This window comes from Rattus rattus, chromosome 1 (genome assembly GCF_011064425.1).
Source record: "Rattus rattus isolate New Zealand chromosome 1, Rrattus_CSIRO_v1, whole genome shotgun sequence".
Lineage (NCBI taxonomy): Eukaryota > Metazoa > Chordata > Mammalia > Rodentia > Muridae > Rattus > Rattus rattus.
The window spans coordinates 16894099-16915830 of NC_046154.1; the positions used below are offsets into that span (position 1 = coordinate 16894099).

The 21732-nt window shown below is 54.5% G+C and overlaps 1 protein-coding gene across 3 annotated transcripts; it reads right to left on the reverse strand.

Moving 5' to 3' along the window:
- Positions 1–907: 907 nt before the first annotated feature.
- On the reverse strand, positions 908–19558 carry Arhgef19 (Rho guanine nucleotide exchange factor 19). Of its 3 annotated transcripts, XM_032895181.1 has the most exons (17): positions 19238–19558; positions 18351–18463; positions 12237–12680; positions 11615–11899; positions 11368–11476; positions 11224–11300; positions 10764–11026; positions 9750–9910; positions 9517–9669; positions 9231–9360; positions 8814–8888; positions 8637–8726; positions 8225–8385; positions 3809–3967; positions 3483–3562; positions 1984–2088; positions 908–1678 (listed from the first exon to the last, which is right to left on the reverse strand). In XM_032895181.1, the coding sequence occupies exons 2-17, from the start codon at positions 18418–18420 to the stop codon at positions 1521–1523; spliced, it is 2520 nt and encodes an 839-aa protein (XP_032751072.1). In that variant the 5' UTR covers positions 18421–18463; positions 19238–19558; the 3' UTR covers positions 908–1520. The 3 variants fall into 3 exon arrangements, with proteins under 3 accessions (XP_032751072.1, XP_032751076.1, XP_032751078.1); XM_032895185.1 differs by lacking the exons at positions 18351–18463; positions 19238–19558 and adding an exon at positions 15902–16352; XM_032895187.1 differs by lacking the exons at positions 18351–18463; positions 19238–19558 and adding an exon at positions 13638–13717.
- Positions 19559–21732: the final 2174 nt, after the last annotated feature.

Sequence of the window (21732 nt, forward strand, 5' to 3'; positions counted from 1 at the left end):
GCCCCCAGTGGCCCATGGGACTCTAGGGTCAACCCTGCCCAGCTTGGCTCTGGGGACTGAACACATCTATTGTTACCATTTGGATTTGAGTGTCCCCAGACACCAAGGTACCAGAGGGTCACAGCCTGAGGTGGGGAATGGCAAATCCACCCGAGAGGTATTATTAGGTCACTGGAAGGGGATACAGAGACCCCACCTCTTCCTCTCTCTGTCACGAATGTCCATCATAAATTACTGGACAGCCATAGGCTCAGGGCACCAGGGCCAGGTGACTCTGGACTGAAACCTCTGGAGACTCAAACTTTTCTTCTTAAATTATTTCAGGCATTTTGACAGAGCGCTACCACACTGAGTAGGGCCTATCAGAACACACTAATTCTGGTCAGTTCAGGAACCCATGGGTCCAGTCACAGAGAATTTGAGGACTCTGCCTGGGAATTCTGACACATTTGCTGAAAAAAAAAAAATCTGTAATGCACATTTATGTCTTTATTCCAGGGAATTAGGAAAGTTAAATTCTGTGGTTGTTTTGTTTGTTTTCTGTGGAACTCTGGTGTCCTGGAAACTATAGACCAGGCTGGCCTTGAACTCAGAGATCTACCCACCTCTGCCTCCTGAGTGCTGGGATTAAAGGTAGGTGCCACCAAAGTGTATGTTGGGGGCCGGAGAGATGGCTCGGGGATTAAGTGTGCTGGCTGGGACCTGGTTCTGGTTCCCAGCCCTCACATGGTGGCTCACAACCATCTGTAACTCCAGTTTCACGGGATCTGTCTCCCTCTTCTGGCCTCCCTAGGTATTACATGCACAGGGTGCACATAACCAGATGCCGTCTGACACCCATTCACATAAAGTACATCTAAAAAGGTTTTTAAACAAATAAGCAAAACAAAACAAGAAAACACAGAAGTATGTTTGTCGATGTTTTTTCCAGGACTGTGATGGGGAGATGGTTGAGGGCGGGTGGGGGAGACTCCAAATGAAGCCATAGGCTCACAGTCCCGGGCAGACAGAGGACACACAGTAGGACTGGGATTTGTCTGCAAGTGCAGCTCACTGGCAACCACCAAGTACACAGAGGCAACAAGCGATTTTCTCCTGAGACCCGGATGGGGCCCAGCATCCCCTCCACCTGGAGCCCGGCCCAGGAGGCCGATTTGAGAGCCTGGCCTCTGAGCTGTGCTTTAATAGTTTCAAGGCTACCCCCCCAGCTGGCGGTGCTTTCTTGGTACAGGCCACAAGAGGCAACTACAGAAACTCACGGAGTCATTTTAATATTCAAGCCTGCTTGGATCTGACACTTGCTACTTGGAGGGGAAAGTAGCAGGTTGGGGCAGCCCCTCTGCCCTTGGGACTAGTGACAGCAGGAACAACCAGTGCCCTCCTGATGGGGCAGCCCAGGCGAAGGCCCGCCCCGCTCAGACTGTGAGCGGAGGCAGCCAGAGCGTATTTACAGAACCGTTGCCACCCTCGGCCCTCAGACACACAGAAGCCCACCAGCACCAGAGTGCCCCAGCGGAGCATCAGGCGGGCGGGTCCCCCAGCTTGCTGCTGACGTTGGAGACCCTCTTGTACTCCCGGAGGTTGCGCAGTCGAGCGCTGAGGCTGCTGATCTCCTCCACGTGGGCCTGAGGCACCCACCCCTTCTCACCATCGGCCAGGCGCACGCCCTCCAGCCAGCCTAGGAACACACACACACACACACACACAGCAATGAAGGGCTGCTGGGCAGGCCCTGGATGGAACATGGGGCCAGGTGACATTACCATAATGTCAGCTCCCGGGAAGGGCCACACCTCTATGAGAAGGATATTTCCCACTCTCCCCCATCACACTTTCTTCTCAAGCAGGAAGTCCCTCCCCTGGTCTAACCAGATTCCCGAATGCTGCTGCGGGTGATCTCCACTTGCATAACCTTCCCCTGTGACAGGTTGGTCATCTACATCCTGTCCCTCACAAGGGCTCTCGGGAAGACCTGGTTCTCACCATCGCTGGTCCTAGTCTTCACTGCTAGGATGTCTGTTTTCTCCAAGGTCAGTTCATCGGGCTGCAGGGCCTTGTAAGTCCTCACACACTGGACCTGGGGACGGTCTGCAAGCCGAGAGAGGGTCCAGGAGTCCCCAGATCAGAGATGGGAGGCAGTGGGGAAGAGACGATCGGGGAGGGGGCTGCAGTTGCTCCTCTGTCCATCCCAGGCAATGACTTTTCCTCACTTGAGGCTCTGCCCAAAAGTGCTGACCACCCCAGCTCACTGCAACACCTTATATTGTCCTCTAGACTCCCCCACAAACCCCAAATGCCCACCACATGCCCCAACAGTTCTCTGGGTATCTAAAGTTCCCCAGACCCCTCAAGATCCACACTGCCTCACGTGACACCACCCACTCTGGCTCGCCTCACCCCCAGCCCGCTTTGATCCAGCCACATAGGGCCGCTGTGGTTCCCCGAGCAACTGATGCCTTCTGCCAGGAGGGCTTCTCTCCACCCTCAGGGGCATTTCCCAGTGGCTTCTGCTGACTGCCTGTCTGGAGTAGGAGGCTGGTCCTCAGCCTCGGCGGGACTCAGCGCCAAAGCCAGAGAATCTGTCCTATTCCAGCCCTCAGATCTTTGTGATAGAGTAGAAGGATGGGTAGGAACATTGCAAACAAGTTTAAGCTGGGTGTGGTGGCTCAGACTTGTAATCCCAGTACATAGGGAAACTGAGGTAGGAGGTTTGCTATTTGAGGCCAGCCTGGGCTACACAGCAAGACTCTGTTTGAAAAAGGGAAGAAGAGGGGTTGGGGATTTAGCTCAGTGGTAGAGCGCTTGCCTAGCAAGCACAAGGCCCTGGGTTCGTTCCTCAGCGGGGGGCTGGGGGGGGGGGAGAGAAGAAAGGAAGGAGAGGGGACCAGACTTGGCCTGACTCCCAGCCCATGCAGGAACTGGCTGTGTGACCTTGGACAAGTTACCTAACTTTTCTCAGCCTTAGTTTCCGGAGATGGGGAAAAACGAAGCCAATGAACCTAGCTAACTGGATCTCCACGAGGAGGAAAAAAAAATGAGGGAAACTTCAGTCCACTCCCCTGGCCTGAGCCATGGCACATGCTTGCTAGGAATGTGTCTGCCTCCCCGCTCTCAGACCTGTGTCTCTGCTCAAACACCTTCCAGAGCTACCTACTGCCCCTTGCCTGCCAAGATCCTTTTCACTGAGGTGAGGCCTGCTTGACAGCCTCGTATCACACCCAAGGCCTCCATCCCAGCTGAGCCCCCAAGTCATTACTACCATCATTCTGCACCCCACCCCACAATACACCAGGCCTATCTGCTTCGCAACCAACACAGACAGCTTTGGGCTCCAGATCCAGCCCTATCTAGTCGGGAGGCACTTGGCCTCTCTGAATCTCTAAGTCTGCAAGATGGGGTGCCTGTGCCCGTGCCTGTGCCTGTGCACCCCTGCCCAGCCTTCAGTAGTCTTCAGAGCCACCCCGGAGAGTTCTGGGTCCTACCTTCCCCATCACAAGTGATCTCCTTGTCTTCTTGGGGGCTGGATGGACGCAAGGCCGAAATCCACCGTTGCTTCTCGCTTCTAGGGAGGGGGAGGTGTGGCTATAAAGGGCAAGTTACGGTAGCCCAGAGCAGGGTAGGGAACCAGAGCTGGGAGGGCTAGGGTTAGAGCCAGACAGCCTTGGCTACAAGCAAGGCACCAGGTCTTTGCCCCAACCCCACTGCTTCTTCTGCATGCAACTTTAGCCACTCCCACCTCAAGCCCCCTCCCATCCAGCCTCGCTCCGCCTCTGTGGGTACAGCAAGGCCTTCCTCAGGGTTCGCTTACTCTGTCCGTGCCCTCAGCAGCAGCTGGTGCCTGGCGCGCTGCCCATGCAGCAGCCTGAGCAGGAATACATGGCCGGGGATGCCCTGGAGCTTCAGGCTGAGGTCTCGAACCTGTAGCTCAGCCATGTTGGCATGAACAAATACGGCAAACTTCCCGAGCCTGGAGAACAGACGACAGGGCAGGAAGGGTCAACAGAGCCCGGGTGCTACCCTCTGAGCCACCCCAGAACCCTGTGAATGGATGGAGGGAGAAGGAAGGCTTGTTTGCTCATCCGGGCCTGGATTCACCCGGCACCATTTCCCCAATTGGCAGTAAGGGTCCCATCAGGGCATCCAGGAGGCTAAGGCAGGAGGACTGCTGTGAGTTCAATGGCCTGGGTTTCTGCTAGCAGGAGAGAATGGAAACCACACCCCCACGCCTAGGACACTCTCGATGTCTTCCCACACCCTTTCCTGGCTCCAACTGGACTCCCATGTGGCTTGTATCAAGTTAGAGCCGGGTACTGCTGGGCCTGCTGTGGAAGAGGCAGGGAGGTGGGGCTGTGCCCTGGGTTTGTTAATCTAGCCCAGAAGCAGGGCCCACCTCCTCTCCTGTAACATGCACTGTGCAGGAGGTCCGACGTCATGTCTACTCCCCCATCCATAACGCTAGAACAGCGGTTCTCAACTTTCCCAATGCTGCAGCCCTTAATACAGTTCCTCGTGTGGCGGTGACCCACAAGCGTAACATCATTTTGATGCTACTTCATAACCTTAATTTGCTACCACTATGAATCATAATGAAAAGATCTGTGTTTTTCCCCCGATGGTCTTAGGTGACCCCTATGAAAGGGCGGTTTGATGCGAAACGGATCATGACCTCCAAGTTGAGAACCGCTGGACTAAAGGGAGCAGGCCCCTCTTTCCCTTGCCTTCCTGTTCTGCCAACTGTCTGTCCTGAAGCGCCTGCCCCCTCTGGGCTAGCTCTGCTCACCTGGACAAGAGTTTCTGCTCTCTCCCACCACTCTACCCTGCAAACTGGCCAGGAGCAGAATGTTTCTCTGCACATCCCACCCCTACCCTCAGAATAAGCTCAGCCTCTCTTGTCTGTCTGTCTGTCTGTCTGTCTGTCTGCAACCAACAGGATCTCACTATGTAGCCCCTCCTTGCCTGGACCTTGCTATGTAGACCAGGCTGGCCTCTGTCTATTTCTGCCTCCAGAGTGCCGGGACTAATGGCATGCGCCCCACCCTGACACGAGGTCTTTTCTCCTACAGCTTCACCAGCCCCAGGCACGCCTTGTTCTGCCATAACTCTTCTGTCTTTCCCGAATCACTTCTCTATACAAAACTCCTTACTCACTCTTCAAAACCCAGCTCAAGGCCTGGGGAGGTGGCTCAGTGGTTAAGAGCACTTGTCGCGGGGTTGGGGATTTAGCTTAGTGGTAGAGCGCTTGCCTAGCAAGCGCAAGGCCCTGGGTTCGGTCCCCAGCTCTGAAAAAAAAAAACCAAAAACAAAAAACAAAAAACCTGTAAGAGCACTTGTCGCTATTCCAGAGGACCTGGGTTCGGAACCCAACACCCATGTGGCAACTCACAGTGGTCTGTAACTCTCGATCTAGGGGATCTGGCGCCCTCTTTTGGACTCTTTGGGCATTGCATGCACATGGGTGTGTGCAGACATACATTTAGGCAAAACAGCTATACACATAAAATAAATCTTAATCAAAGAAAAACAAAAGCCAGGCAGTGGTGGCGCACGCCTTTGATCCCAGCACTCAGGAGGCAGAGGTAGGTGGATCTCTGGGTTCAAGGTCAACCTGGTCTAAAGAGCAAGTTTTAGAACAGCTAGAACAGAACATAGAAACAATGCCTCAAAACAAAACCAATAAAACAAAACCCCAGCTCCTGCCTCTTCCTCTGGCGACTTTACTCATTTTCAGGCCGTGCTATGAGTTACCTCAGCATATCTTCCCATTAAAACAACCGCCTATAATTTCAGCTCCAGGGCAGCCGTGTACCTCTAGCCCCTGAGAGCACCTGCACGTATCCACGCACAGACGTGTAATTAAAACAACCCAAACCAACCAAATGGTAGCTCATGCTTGTAATCCAGACACCCGGGGGCAGAGTGGTTAAGTGGGAGACAAACCCAGACTATGCAGGGAGTTTCAGGTCAGCGTGGACTCCGGAACGAGACCCTGACTTATAAACAGCAAAGGAACGAAACTAACAATGCAGGCGGAGCTTGGCAATGGGCACCTTTGATCTTAGTGCATGGGAGGCAGAGACAGGCAGATCTCTGTGAGTCTTAGATTAGCCTGCTCTACATAGTGAGTTCCAGGCTAGCCAAGACCCTGTCTCAAAACGAAAATGTTCAACAACAAACAAGAACAAAAGGCCAGGGACCAGTGACATGGTTATCAAGATGTATGCCCACAGGTCTAGGGTCCCACAGGCCTAGGGTCCCACAGGTCTAGGGTCCCACAGGTCTAGGGTCCCATAAGTCTGGGGTTCCAAAGTTCTAGGGTCCCACAGGCCTAGGGTCCCATAGGTCTAGGGTCCCACAGGTCTAGGGTTTCACAGGTCTAAGGTTCCACAGGTCTAGGGTTTCAAAGGTCTATGGTCCCACAGGTCGAGGGTCCTAAAAGTCTAGGGTCCCACAGGTCTAGCGTTCCGTAGGTCTAGGGTACCACAGGTCTAGGGTCCCACAGGTCTAGCATTTCATAGGTCTAGGGTCCCACAGGTCTAGCATTCCATAGGTCCCATAGGTCTAGGGTCCCACAGGTCTAGGGTCCCACAGGTCTAGGGTTCCACAGGTCTATGGTCCCACAGGTCTAGGGTTCCATAGGTCTAGGGTCCCACAGGTCTAGTCCCACAGGTCTAGGGTCCCACAGGTCTAGGGTCCCACAGGTCTAGGGTTCTACAGGTCTATTGTCCCACAGGTCTAGCGTTCCATAGGTCTAGGGTCCCACAGGTCTAGGGTTCCCACGGACATAGAAAAATCTCATACAGCTTTACATCCCGAGCATCCAGCACAGCCTGCTGCAGCCCAGCAGTGTAAGGGCACTTCACTGACTGAACCTTCAGGAATGAACTTCTCTTTTAGCTCAAGATTCCCTGGCTGGCAGGGCAACTCAGTGGGTAAAGGCACTTCCTACCAACCTTGGTGACCTGAGTTCGATCCCACATGGTGGAAGAAGAGAAATGGCTCCTACTGCTTACCCTTCGACCTCTACATGTGCATCGTGACGTCACATACGCAGACACAAAATAACACACCAGAGGGGCTGGAGAGGTGGCTCAGTGGTTAAGAACACTGACTGCTCTTGCAGAGGTTCTGAGTTCAAGTCCCAGCAACCACATGGTGGTTCACAACCATCTGTAATGGGGTCCGATACCCTCTTCTGGTGTGTCTTAAGAGAGCTACATATAAATAAATCTTTGAGGGAAAAAAACCAATGAATGAAACAGATAAGCAAGCAAACAAACAAACCACCAGAGCTGGGCAGTGGTGGCGCATGTCTTTAATCCTAGCACGCCAGAGGCAGAGGCAGGCAGATCTCTGATCTGAAGCCAGTCCAGAGTGAGTTTCAGGACAGTCAGGGCTATATAGAAAAACCCTGTTTCAAAATATCTGCCCCGCAAAACCAAAACCGACAAAAAGAAAACCCTAAATTTAAAAACAGTTTCCAAAAGATATCCTCCCCTCTTGCCCCCTCTCCAGTCTTATGGTCTCCCTAACTTTTTTTTTTTTAGATTTAATTATTTATATACATGAATACACTGTCGCTGTCTTCAGACACACCAGAAGAGGGCATCAGATCCCATTACAGATGGTTGTGAGCCACTATGTGGTAGCTGGGAATTGAACTCAGGACCTCTGGAAGAGCAGTCAGTGCTCTAACCACTGAGCCATCTCTCCAGCCCAGTCTCCCTAACTCTTGCTCTGCACCCAGCTTACTAGTAAAATCACAGCTGTGGGGAGCTCTCCATACCGAGGAGGCCAGGGTGTGCAGGACAGTGGGTATGGGTCTGGGGTCTGTCCATCTCCTGACTTAGAGACTGACAAGGGAACCTACCTGCCCGGGAGGCATCTTCTGAACAGAAAGGAACAGATCACGCAGCGCGTCTGCGCAGGGGTGCTGCCAAGACCGTGCTGTTCACTTTCACGGAACTAGCAGCAGAGCTCGGCCGGCCGTGTGTCTCCTCAGTGCCCCAGACTCAGGCAGTGTGGAGACTCCGGCATACAGTGCACCCTTCACTTTTGCCTGACAGATCGGCCCGGCTCAATGCTTTGGTTGCGGAGTCTCCAAGGCCCAGGCTACCCTGCAGCTCAGCCTCAGACCAGCCGAGGCTCTGAGGAACGTGGAGTCCACCCCAGGAGACAAAAGTTGGACTCTCCCATCTCCCTGTCCTCTCCCCCAGCCCCCACTCACTCCTTCCTCCGGGACAGCAGCAGGCAGTCATTGAAGAGGTGAAGGTACACAGCCTTGCTGGACAGCTTCAGCTTGGCTGGTGGTGCGGCGGGCAGCGGGGCCAGCTCCACCAGCTCCCCGTGCCGCACCAGCCAGCGGGCCTGCGAGATCAGCGGGAAGATCTGGAGAGAGGGGTGGACAGTGGGGAGGGCAGATGAAACAGGGGGATGCTGGGGGAGTCCAGAGCAGAGAGAGGAGGCCAGGGGCAGTCACTACCTACCCCCTACCCCAGAGGCAGGAGGATTGCCTTCTCTTCTTTTTTTTTTGGTTCTTTTTTTTCCGGAGCTGGGGACCAAACCCAGGGCCTCGCGCTTCCTAGGCAAGCGCTCTACCACTGAGCTAAATCCCCAACCCAAGGATTGCCTTCTCTTACCTTGCCCTCGAAGTGGATCTTCTTACTCAGGTGAATGAGCTCCTCGGTCCTCTTCATGGACTGCACGCTTGCGTTGCATTCCTGCACCAGCTGCGAGTGGGGGTGGGGCCTTATTCGAGTCCGCGCTAAGGGAAGAGGAGACCCTCAGAAACCCACAGTGCTAACCCCTAGGCTCACCTCCTTTAGTGCGCTGAAGGCCTTGGTAGCCATGTCCTCATCTTGGGAGCCCGGTGCCGTGCGCTTCAAGATGTTCTGGTGGGAGAGGAAAGAGACATTTTCTTGAATGCTGGAGTCACTTGCAGGGTGTCCACGAGTAAATGACCCCTCCCCCGAGTCCCTGTAAGCCATCGAATAGAAACTCATTGGATCACACACAGAAAAGACAAGAGAGGAGGAGAGTCGCCTGGGAAGAGGAAGGGCGCCAGTGGAAGGGGGACAAGAGGAAGGTTTGAGTATGACCTGCATATGTATCAAATATTACAATGAGACCTATTATGCGTAATTAATATATGCTAATAAAGGAAGAAAAACGAGATAGCAACAAAAGCACACGCTGGAAACGTGACGGACCAAAGGTTCCAGACCAACCCCTACCTCCACCAGCATCTTGAGGCGGGTGACCCTCTGGAACGGTAGGATGAGGAAGGAGGTAAGAGGCAGCCGCTGGCACACAGGAGACTCCTCTAAGCGAGCCAGGATGCCGGGGAACTTGGGGTTCTCTAGGCTGGACAGTGGGCAGGGTGCGCTGTCACTAGTGGGTCTCCCTTATCCCAGACATAGAACTTCTTCCCAGAAGCCCTGTCTGGCAGACTGATCCTGCCTCACCCAGTCCTCCGCTCCTACACCTGCCCAAGCCCCCCCACCGCAGAGCCCCTCCTACAGCAGGCGCTGGTAGGTGCGCTCCTGATAGGCCTGGTTGGTGACGTAGGGCAGATAGACCCGGCGGAAGGCGGGGCAGTGGTGCAGAACCACATCACAGACGCTGAAGCGCAGCACGTCGGCCTCCAGACGCTGTTCCAGGTCGTGAAGAAATCTGCCCGAAGAGCCGAGGTCAAGGACAGGACCACTACAGACCTCTGTCCCCGCTCAGACAGCCCAGGTCACTCCCCTCACCTCTCACTGGTGCTCTTGACCTCGGGCAGTTTGGAAAATAGCCACTGCTTGTCCTGAGTTCCCAGACACTCGCTCAGCTCCACGGAACCTAAGAAGTGACCCACGGCCACCGACAGGCTATGGATGTAGGAGGCCTCCGAGGTAATCAGCTCAAATTTGGCCTGAGGGAGGGCGGAGGCCAGGTGATCAGAACAGAGTCAGGCCACCCAGGACCAGGATTTCAAGTCGCCTTCGGATAATCTGGCGCCAGGTGGGGCTTGGGCACACCCTAAACTGCCTGCTGACATCTCCGTTACGGTAGGTCTTTCCCTAAGGGCCTGCTCCGATCCAGGCACTCCGCTACGCCCCGCCTCTGTCTTTAGCCCCACCACCAACCAGCGAGGGTGTGGTCTATAGCCCCGCCCCTGTGTTGCTGGCCCTGTCCTGGATCCCGCCCTCTCCCTTGGCTTCCCCCTAAGGCTTACAGGACCCTTACTTTCCCAGGTCCTCCACCCCATTCCCCCGCCCCCCGTTCTCCACCTTGATAGCCTCACTCCTACTAATCTCTCCTAATCATCTGTGCTTGGCCCTGCTCCTTTGATCCCCACCTGACATCACAACTAGCTTGGGGGAGTCTTATTTTCCCAACACATCTTACCCACCCTTTGGGCTTTGACGGTCCCTGAGTCCGTCTGAGCCACTGGATCAAGTACGTCTGGCTAGGCCCCTGTCATAGGCTCCTCCCTCCGACTTAGACCCTCCCGTCTAGTTCTCCCGGCTCTGTGGCTTGCCTTTCCTTCCCAGATCTCTCCCCCACCACCGACCCACCCTGCAAGTTGATAGCCCCTCACCTCCCCGCGGGTCCCATCACCTGCTTCAGGCCTCGCCCTATTCTAGGCTCCGCCCGTCCGCCCTGTCTACTGGCTTCCCCTCCGGGCTCCTGAGTCTTTTTCTTCTCCAACCCCTTCTCCGCCTTGACAGCCCCCTTATTCCTCTTGGATTCCCCCATCTACTTCCTCTAGCCCCGCCCCTCACCTCCTGCAGTTTGCAGTCGCGCAGGCTCAGCGTGGCCAGGACGCCGCTGCCGCGCACGTCGGGGATGTCCTGCCACAGCGAGAAGGTGGAGCCTCGCGTCGAGCGCTGCGCGCGGAAAGAGCTGCTCGGGGAGAGGTTGGCGCGCGGTGGCCCGGGCCCCTCCTCCGCGCCCTCCGCCCCGTCCCCGGGGCCCTCCTCCTCGCGCTGCTGCCGCCGCAATTCGCGCGCGCTGGCCACGTCGCTGTACTCCTGGTAGAGGACAGCTGGGCGGGGCGGGGAGCGGGAGCTCATTTACCCTTGCCAGGAACACTAATTGGGCACCAACTGCACGCCATCCCACCTGCTGGTCCCTAGAAGTGCAGTTCTCTCCCTCGCACACTGTTCTTCCCTCCAATACTCCCAGTTTACAACCTCGCCAACCCTGTCTCCCCAGATCCCCTCTTAGCGTCTCCGTACGTACAGTTAAGGAGGAAGCGGGACTGGCGTCGCTCAGTGGCACTGTTGGTATCTTGAGTCGGCTTGTCGTTCGTGTCCAACCTAGGAAAGGGCGTCAGGATCTCCCTGCATCCCTCCCCAACCCGAGCCCCAGGAGAGAGGTAGGTACCTGGGCTCCACCAGACCACCGTGGATCTCATTTAGATCGACGGGTGCTGGCAGCGACACACTGTCCATCCTCGTCTCGGCTCTTCGGGGTTCCCTCCCGGGCAGTTTCCCTACAGAAAGCAAGAGCTGGGGTTGGGCGATCCAGAGAACAACACGGAGCACCTCGCTGCTCACCTGAAGACGTTAACATGGGTTGGTAGGCTGTGCCCTGCCCTGCCCACCCTCAGAGCCCAGAGGATAGCTGGTACCTTCCCGGATGACTCCAGCACCTGAGCCCGAGGTCAGAGCTCTAGGGGCCGTGCTACGCCCCAAACGGAGAGAAGAATGCAGCCTAGTCATCAGCTCTGAGGCCGAGAAACGTCTTCTCTCCTGTGCCTCAAGGCCCCCTCTGGTGTTCCCAGAAAGTTCCTGTGGCCGGGGCTCTTGCGCACACAGAGCCTGCCCTTGAGCAGCCTGGCCAGTCTCCAGAAGGCCCATGGGGGGCTCTGTGCCGCCTGTGGCCTCTTCGTTATGATACACCTGCATCTTGCGCCCTAGGGGTGGGGATAAAATAACACCTGTCACCCACTGCAGTCTGTCCCATCCTCGTTGTGGCGGCATGACCCTGGGCATCAAAATAAGGTCCCCAGAGCAATGAGACCACAAGAGCTTCACATAGAGAGGGCCTGATTGCAGAGGGCAAGGGTTCAGGGAAATCGGGGCTGCCAGACTAGTTATGTAATATTGGCAAGTCACTTGGGCCCCATGAGCCATCTTGCCCTTGTCCCCTGCCTTTTGGGACATTCTGGAGTTTAAAGGGTTCAAAAAGAGCCACCCAGTTCCTCCCCTAGCTGCCCTAAAGGGCCCATCCCCCCCACCAGGGTGACTCACAGGCTGACTTCTCTGAGCCACCGTGGCTGGCCCTTCGTTGGGGCTGCATATGCTGAGAACTCCAGGGTCCCACCAGAGTTGGGGGCTGGGCACCAGGACAGTGAGGCCAGCTGCCAGCCCTGCTGGGCCTCATTCCTCCAGTGGTGGAGATATGGGTATCTGGGCCTCCTGAGGATGTCGGCCATAACAGTCCTTGGAGAGGGGCAGGGGTCGCCAGGGACCAGCGGCTACCAGGGGCTTGTAGCTCCTCTGGAGTAATGGGAAAGAGGTCCACACACACTGGGCTTGGAGGGTGCAGGGTGGGCAGCTCCACAAAGGACAGGCTCTCTTGCTGGCACACGGCTACTGGGCGACGGGCAGTGCCAGGTGGTCCAGCCAGGTGAGGCTGGAGGGTTGCAGGTGGTCCACAGTCCATTCCTCCTTTCCTCTGCCACCCTCCCGGGCCTGCAGGGGAGAAGGTGTCAGACCCAAATGCAGTACAACAGGGAGGGCCAGTGAGCCACCATGTCCTGGAGGCCTGTGCAGACCCACTTGTACATGCATAATACGCAGATACACTCGAGTGCCTACTTAGTAAACGCCAATATTGATCAGCACTGATTACATGAGGAAGTGCCCACATAGCATCTCATTTAATCTCCATCGACCGACCTAAAGAACTAATGCTGTAGGTGAGGAGAGCGCTGAATGACAGAGCCAGGATTCTCCCATAGGTATCACATCTCCCAAATCTGTGTTTTTAGCTGCCTTGTATATTCTCTAATGCATTGACATGTGACCAGACATACGGATAACATACATTGTCACACAAATTCATGTTCCAGCACACAGACACACATTTTCTTCTGACATACAGAGTTGCATAGATAACTTGAAACATGTCAAACTCCGATACACAGTCACATCCTTTTTGTTTTGTTTTGTTACACAGACTTGGATGTTTTCTCTCAGTCACACACACACACACACACACACACACACACACAGGTTCCAGGCATGTAGGCACATACCAGGATGTAGATACACACGGCCCCCAGTGTCTTGTTCTGAGGTTATCCACCCCCTTCCGTACCCAGACTTGAGGCCTTCATGCTGAGTGATGCCTACAGCCTTGCCAAGCTGGCTGGGAGGGTCACAGACTGGCAGGCAGGCCACCACCCAGATTAGTCCCTCCCAGGAAAGAGCAGAGAGATGCCCAATCCCCAGTTTGGGATGACTGAGGGGCTTCTCCCCATTCCAGCTCCCAGACACTAGCTCAAGCCAGGCGGAATGGGCCGTTTCCGGGCAGGACGCCACCCCCAGGCAGTGTGCCAGCACCCCAGGGCAGGATGATGAGCCCAGAGGTCCAAGACCCTTAAGCTTCTGCCCCGGGCCCTCTGTGGCCTCTCTCTTGCCCCTCACCTCTTCAGTTGAAGCTGCTGCTGCTGCAGCCTGCCTGCTCCGGCAGGGGAAGCCCTGTCTCTGCCCAGCTGGCTGGGGGAGATCCCACTCAGACAAAGAGTTTGATTCATCAAACCCTGTGGTGAGGCAAGAGGGAGGGAGCAGGCAGCGGGCTGGGGCTGGGCGGGGGCCCACACTTGCCTGGCTGTGCTGTGGGCAGCCTGGGCAGCGAGGACCCCTGCAAAGGCCCCTGGGGCCAAAGGGGCAGTGCCCAGTCTGGCAGAAATAAGAGGGAGACCCAGAGAAATGGCGGGCCTTAGAGACAACAGCTCAGGAACCGACTCTGAAGAAGAGAAACCACAGAGGGTGAGACACTTGAGACCTGGGGACAGGCTGAGGCTGAGACACCTCGAATCTTAGACTGGTCCAGATACTCGGGCAGATGGGAAGTCCAGAAAACAAACAAAAACAGGGAGACTGATGCGGAGGGGCAGGGAGGGGTGAAATAGCTCAGTGGGGTTGCCAGTCTGGTGGGAGAGCCGAAAAACAAAAGCTGTTAGAATCTAAGTTGGCATGAAGCAAACCACAGGCGCTAACACAGAAAGGGGCTGGGCCCAGCCCAGTCTCACTATGCCAGGAAGGCTTCCTGGAGGAGGTCTCAGCTCACTCTTACAAGTCTCAAGCCCTCAAGGACCCAGTACGATAAGATGGAGCATTAATCCCAGGCCTGAACCAGAGACAGCATCAGGGCGGATCCGGTAGAGGACAGTCGCACCTCAGCTTCTCCCAGCTTGAGGGGGGGAGGTAGGGAAAGGCTGGCTGTTCCTCAGGAGTTCTCCCCAAAACAACAACTGTACCTCACTCCTTTATTTCACCATTGTCCCTCAAGTCTCTAAGTGTTCATCTGGGTAAGTCACCCAGTATAAAGTAGGAGAGCTCGCACCACTTCCTAACGCTAATACAGGAATTAACAGCAATGCACAGGAGATGCCCCTGGTGCAGGGCATGGTGAGCCTTGGCATTGCTAGGCAGTCCCCTGAGCGTTATCTCCTCAGTCTTTGGTGGAGGATAGCTTGGGGCAGCAGCCATTAGTAGGAGCAGGTAGAAGAGGGCACAGTTATCTACTGTTCAGCACACAGGTCTCCTTTAGGTCTAAGTACATACTCTGACCTAGAAGCCTCCCCCCCACCCTCCATGATTTATAAGGCTAAATAAGCAAAACACCAGAACTTAGGGCAGAACCATCTCTTTTTTCTTTTTTTTTCGGAGCTGAGGACCAAACCCAGGGCCTTGTGCTTGCTAGGCAAGCGCTCTACCATTGAGCTAAATCCCCAACCCGGGCAGAAGCATCTCAACTAAGACCTCAGGGGAGAAGGCTGAAGGAGCTAAGGGCTTTCTGGAATACAGGATAAAGAAATTCGGCAGGGGATGGGTAGCGGGTATCAGGGGGTTCTGTCTCCACTGTGCTCAGGCGGGGGTAAGGTCGTGGCCGGAAGTGGGTTCCAAGCCAAGCAGAGCCCTAGGAAGGGGACATGGGAGTGACCGGTCAAGCTGGGATGCTGTAGCTTTTCGGGATGCAGACCACCCAGCACTGGGATTGGTGATTGGGGTTCCGAGCTGGGTTTAATACTGCGCAGCACGTCTCTGATAATAGAAAAACGAAAAGCCTCAGGGACTACTGACTTCGGGTGGCTGGGTACCCTAGATGTGATCCCAGGACAGACTAGTGCTCTTGAGGCAAGGGTCCCTCTGGAACCCTTGAGGTCCTGTGTTGACACTGACCAGCCATGTGGCTTTCAGCAAATTATAAACCCATCCAGGGGCTTCGGTGTCCTCATGTGTCAGGTGACCCTAAGGTTCCCCCCCCAGAAGCCTCCTCTAAGAAACCCATGTCATAGGTGTCTCTGCAGGGTGAGAAGGATTGTCAGAGGCCAAGGAATGGTCTCTCCTAGTTGGGGAGGGCAATCGGCCTGCCTAGCAAGCTGGTTAGAGCATCCCCTTGGCACTGCTGCTGTCTGGGACAGCACCTTCCGCCCTGGTACCCAGCTCTCCCTCCCTGCTCAGTGCCCTTTGGCTGCCTGCTCAGAGTAACAGACACCCTGCCAGAATCCCTTGCTTCTTAAGGGACAAAACCTAGTTGGAGGTCACGGCCAGAAAGGGGGTTCCAAGCCAAGCAAACTCCAGGAAGGCAAGAATGGATCGGAGCCAGAAGCAGCAGGCAGGCAGCACAAAGGACTCCCTCGGGACACAGGAAAGGGAGGACGGTTGCTGACCCAGGGCCCTACCTCAGCCGGGGAACTCCTCCGTCAAGATGCTGGTACAGTCCAGGGCTCCAGGCCACCCTGGGGGCAATGGGGTTGTGGCCAAGTCCTCAGAGGGCTATGTCAGCACGGCTCCAATGCTGGGCAGTGCAAGCTCTTGGGTATTGTGTGGGGCAGGGAGGGGGGAGGCGAGGGTGCGGGAGCCTTGCAGAGGCAGGCGGCTGTCTCAACGTGCCTGCTCCCCGCCCCCCTTCCCCAGAACCGGTTTGGCCAGTCAGGTACAAGAGGGGGCTGGAACAATGGGAGTCCTATGCCTTGCAGAGGCTCAGAGGGACCCCAGACAGCTGCCTAAAGATGGGGTTAGCTGGGTTCTGCTCCTGGGAGGTGGGCCACCTCTCTCTGGAGCTTCCCAAAGCCTAGGTAGGGGCGGGGACTTTGTGGGAGTGGAGGACATCCTGGAAGCTTTGCAGAGGAACCTCCAAATCTAGAACCCCTTCTCAGGGATCTTGAGACCTCCCCTCCCCCACCCCACCACCCCGTGAACCACATCCGTAAAGTAGCAGCACTCAGCTGCATGGCTGTGGGGGGGACAGAAGTCAGGCTTGAAAGTTATCGATCTGTCTCGGCGACAGCGTGGCCACTCCCCACCAATGTCCCTTTCCTGCTGGAATGACCAGCGCTTAGGTCTGCAGCAGCTGGGTCCCCAGGGAAACCTTCATGTAGAGAGCAGCCCACAGGGAGTTTTAGCAAGGTCAACAGCACAGCTGAAGTCAAGGAAGCCTCTATAGGGGCATCAGGGTGGCACACGACTTTGCAGAGCCCATCGGGAAAAGCTGCTTCCTCCCAGTGTGACCTGCCATGCGAGGGAGCACCTCGAAATTGGCAAGCAGGTGCAGCTCCCAGGAATATGGAGGGTGGGTGCAAGGATGAAGCCCACAGTGTTAAAAGCCCGTACATTTCCTGTGTGCAAAGCACTTCGAGTGCATGTGTCCACCTACTGTGCATCACGACCCTCTGAAGCTCACACTGTGCGGGCTACCATTTAGCAGGTGAGTACATGAGGCTTGTGCCCCTAGACACGAGCGCTCTCCCATCTGCGAGGTCCCCTCACCTCCTCCAGATGGTGAAGCCAAGGTTCTAGGGGCATTGTTACATTAACAAGAACAATGACCAGGGGGCTGGAGAGATGGCTCAGTGGTTAGGAAACACTTGCTGCTTTTGCAGAAGAGCCAGACTCAGTCCCCGGCACCCAAGCGACAGCTCACAACCATGTGTAAATCCAGTGTCAGGGGGATCTGACACCTTCTCCTGGTATGTGGTACATATACTTATAGACATGCAGGCAAAATACACATACACAAAAAAAATAAATAAAAGTGAATAAGTCGGGGCTGGAGAGATGGCTCAGTGGTTAAGAGCACTGACTGCTCTTCCAGAGGTCCTGAGTTCAAATCCCGGCAACCACATGGTGGCTCACAACCCTCTGTAATGAGATCTGATGCCCTCTTCTGGTGTGCATGAAGACAGCTACAGTGTACTCATATATAATAAATAAATAAATCTTTAAAAATAAATAAATAAAAGTGAATAAGCCAGCAAAAAAGAGAAAGAAGAAACGTATTGAAACCCAGGCTTGTCTTGCTGGGAGATGCTCAGCTGACCTAAGTACCGTCAACATCCTTTGCCCCCAGTACACCCCCAAATTTGGTCTGTGGGCGAGGACAGTCATTGGAGAGCGGATTCTCTCTCTATCTTTTGAATGCTGGGATTACAGTGAGCACCGCCACACCCAGTTTACAGTGTTGGGGCTTGAACTCAGAACCTCTTGTTTGGTGGGTGAGCACTCTACCATCCCAGCGTCAATCTCCAGACCCCTAGCTAAACCCCTCCCCTATTTTTCCTATATCATAGGCCCTGCTAAGCTTCATACCCAGACCCCAGTGAACCCTCCCTCAGAGCGGGTTCTTTAGCTGCTCATTGATGACTTTAAGCTCAAAGCGGTGTCCTCTACTCCGCCTAAGGACCATTACGCTGTGAGGAGACACACTGCTCAGAGTGAGTGGAGGAGACAGAGTTGTGTCAACATGACATAGACAGCAGGAAGAAGAAGATGATGTGGAGAAAAACACACCAACCGTTTTATTCCTCCCAAGAGCCACTGCCCTGACCCCTCGCTGGGAACCAGAGGAGTCGGGAGCAAGGTAGGAGCCCTAGAAAAAAGCTCAGGAGACTGTGCCTCTGTCGCACCGGGTCAGGTGGAGCAGGCTCTCCAGAGCAGAGACGCTTCCCTGGCCCCCTGAGAGTTAGAGGTAAAATGGAGAATGCCGAGGGCTGGACTATTGTAGGGAACCTGACCAATCCCTGCTCCACTCCAGTGGACAAGGCTTGAAAGGGAGGAGTAAGGGCGTGGGGACAGGTTAGGAGGCGTGGTCAGCCAGATGTGGGTGGGGCCAGAGTCGGAAGTCTTACTGACCTAAAGCAGCGCCTCTTGGTGGACCGCCAGGACCTCTCCTTGAACTTGGTAGGTACCACAGCGGGCACATTCCACTGGAGCCAGGCTGCCAAAGGCAGGGAGATCAGAAGGAACTGGGGAAAGGGGACCAGAGAACGATTAATCTTTTTGTTTGGTTTTGTCCAGACAGAGTCTCATATGTAGCTTAGGCTGGCTTCAAACTTACTGTGCAGTCCAGTGCTGACCTTGAGCTCGTTTTATAGCCAAGGATGACTTTGAACCCATGACTGGTTTGTTTCTACCTTCTGAGGGCTTGCTAACAAGCTCGCAGCTTGGCAATAAATTTTTTGAAAAATATTTATTTGGCTTTGGAGAGATGGTTCGGTGGTTAAGAGAACTCGTGCAGCGGACCCGGGTTATGTTCCTAGCACTCAGATGGTGCCTTACAACTGTCTATAACTCCAGTTCTAGGGGATCTGACGCCCCTTTTTTGGTCCCTGTGGGTACTAGGCACACATGTGGTGAACATGCAGGCAAAACACTCATGCACATAAAAATTAATAAAATAAAAACTTAAATACGATTTCTTTTACATCGTACGAATGTTTGCTTGTATGCATTACTGTCACCACGTGCATGCTTGGTACCTACAAAAGTCAGAGAAGGGCGTCGGGTCCCGTGGAAAACTGGAGACAGAGAGAATCGTGAATCACCATGTGGGTGTTGGGAACCTAACCCAGATCCTCACAAGAGCAGCCAGCTCTCTCAACTGCTGAGCCGCCTCTCTGGATCCTTGACAATGAACATTCACATTGACCTTCTCCTAAATCTCCTTCTACCGCAGGCTGGCCCGTGTCGGAGCCTGAACTCAACGACGTTTGCAAATCCCAGACAGACGCTCAGCCTACCTCCAAGGGGATGACGAAGCCAGATGCGTGGCCAGCATTTTTCCAGTAGTTGAGGGTGAGTTGAGGGCAGTTGAAATGTCTTTGACTTAGGGGTCTCGGATGTGGACTCCGGGCTCTGCACTCCTGCCCCTTCCCTCCCTTAGAAGTTGGTCCTGCGGCTTCAACCCAGCCGACTCTGATCAGCTGTGAACTAAACAGACTCAGCTTCCTGCGGTTCCAGCTAGGTTCTTCCACTGTAGACAGAGCCTCACCCCATCCAGGCTCAACGCTCCTCCTCTTCCACGCTCAGCACCTCCTCCCCTCTCAGGCTCGTCACCCTGCTCCTACCCCCTATTCCAGACTCAGCATCCCCACCCCCTTCAGACCCGCCTTCTAGGCTCAGCACCCTTCCAAGGCAGGCCCCGCCCTACCTAGGCTTTAGCACTGGGTCCTCCCAGGCACGCTCTGCACCCCGGGGCATGCTTCACCCCTCCCGGACTTAGCACACTGCCCTCTCCCAGGCAGGTCTGGTCCCACCCAGGTTTAGCACAGTGTCCCTACAGTCACTCCCCACCCTCCTCCGTGCCTAGTGGGTCTTCCACCTGCAGGGTGTGTGTGTGTGTAGTTGCTCTGGATCAGAGCCAGGTGAAGGGCACAGGCACCAGCGGGAGGCTGGCAAATCCACTGAGCTGGCTGTGTGAGTTCTTACTGGTACTGGGGGCGTGGCCAGCAGCTGGAGGGACGGCCTTCAGGGACCAATCCTACATATCTCATCCCCTATCCCGGTACAAATATATGCTCCTCGTAGCAATACATCGACTCCTAACGACATACTGCTGTCCCCATAGATCAGCGCATCGTTCAACCCTCATCAGAGAAGCTTCTAGCAGTAGACAGGGGAATTAACGGAGCCCCACAGCTCTCTGAGAGACTTAGGGGCACTCAGCCCTAAATGGGAGATGTTTCTCATACCCTCCAGGCTCGGATTTACTCCGGAGAGTGGGGTAGAGAGGCTGTAACAGCCAGAGGTGGTAGAGGAATCCGAAGGAAACTGAAGTTTCCTGACTCGACAAGGAGACGCTCCTATGAACTCACAGAGACTGTGACAACATGCATAACACCTGCACAAGCTCAAGCCAGATCAAAACCCCATCGTGCAGAGGGTAAAGTGGGCACACATCCCCACTCCTCACCAAGAGGTAACTGGCAACTGGTACTGGAGGGAGAGGGGAAATCGGTTTTCATCATTGGAGTGACATCGGGTGTTCACACTCAAGAGCTCAGAAAGAGTTGGCCAACACAAATCTAACTCCAAGGTCTTGTTCGTTTTGAAACAGGATGACTCTGTGTAGCGCTGGCTTGCCTGGAACTCTGTAGACCAGGCTGGCCTGGAACTCACAGAGCCGCTGCCTGCCTCCTGAGTGCTGGGATTAAAAGCGTGCACCGCCACCTCCGCTTGCACCACTACCTCAGCTTGCTCTGTTGTGTGTGTGTGTGTGTGTGTGTGTGTGTGTGTGTGTGTGTGTGAGAGAGAGAGAGAGAGAGAGAGAGAGAGAGAGAGAGAGAGAGAGAGAGAACACGAACACTGTAGCTGTCTTCAGACACACCAGAAGAGGGGGCATCAGATCCCATTAACAACGGTTGTGAGCCACCATGTGGTTGCTGGGAATTGAACTCAGGACCTCTGGAAGAACAGTCAGTGTTCTTAACCACTGACCCATCGCTCCAGCCCTCAAAATCTCAGGCTTTGGACCGTATGGGGATAGAACCCATGACCTTGGAGTTATTAACACCACGCTCTAACCAGCTGAACTAACTGGCCAACTGCTTGTTCTGTTTTCATTTTTGTTCTTACATTTTTATATTATTTTATTTATTATATATAAGTATACTGTAGCTGTCTTCAGACACACCAGAAGAGGGCATCAGATCCCATTACAGATGGTTGTGAGCCACCATGTGGTTGCCAGGATTTGAACTCAGGACTTCTAGGTAGAACAGTCAGTGCTCTTTACCACTGAGCCATCTCTCTAGCCTGCTAGTTCTGTTTTTTGTTTTTTGTTTTTCTTTTTTTCGGATCTGGGGACTGAACCCAGGGCCTTGCGCTTGCTAGGCAAGAGCTCTACCACTGAGCTAAATCCCCAACCCGCTAGCTCTGTTTTTTAAGAGAGAGAAAGAATGTGAATTTTGGTGGGTAGGGAGGAAGAGAGGAAAGGTTCTGGGAGGAATGAGGGAGGGGAAAAATATAATCCAAATATATTGTGTAAAATTCTCAAAGAATACATTTAAAAAAAATAGCCGGGGTTGTGGTATAAATGCTTACCCATCATGTGGGATCCCTTAATTACTAAGAAGCACACAAGCAGAATTGAAAATATTGAATAAATGAACCATATTTTAAAGGAAAAACAGAAAAGCTGTGCTTGTTTGCGGTGGGTTACTGACAGCCATGTGGATGTTGGGAATCCAACCTGAGTCCTCTGGAAGAGCAGCCAGTGCTCTTAACCTCAGAGCCT

Coding starts and splice junctions, on each gene's coding strand:
- Arhgef19 (XM_032895181.1), bottom strand. CDS start 18,420: ATGTGCCCGCTGTGGTACCTACCAAGTTCAAGGAGAGGTCCTGGCGGT. Junction 9,670..9,749: donor GTCAAGAGCACCAGTGAGAG/GTGAGGGGAGTG, acceptor CTCTTCGGGCAG/ATTTCTTCACGACCTGGAAC. Junction 1,679..1,983: donor GAAGACTAGGACCAGCGATG/GTGAGAACCAGG, acceptor GTGTGTTCCTAG/GCTGGCTGGAGGGCGTGCGC.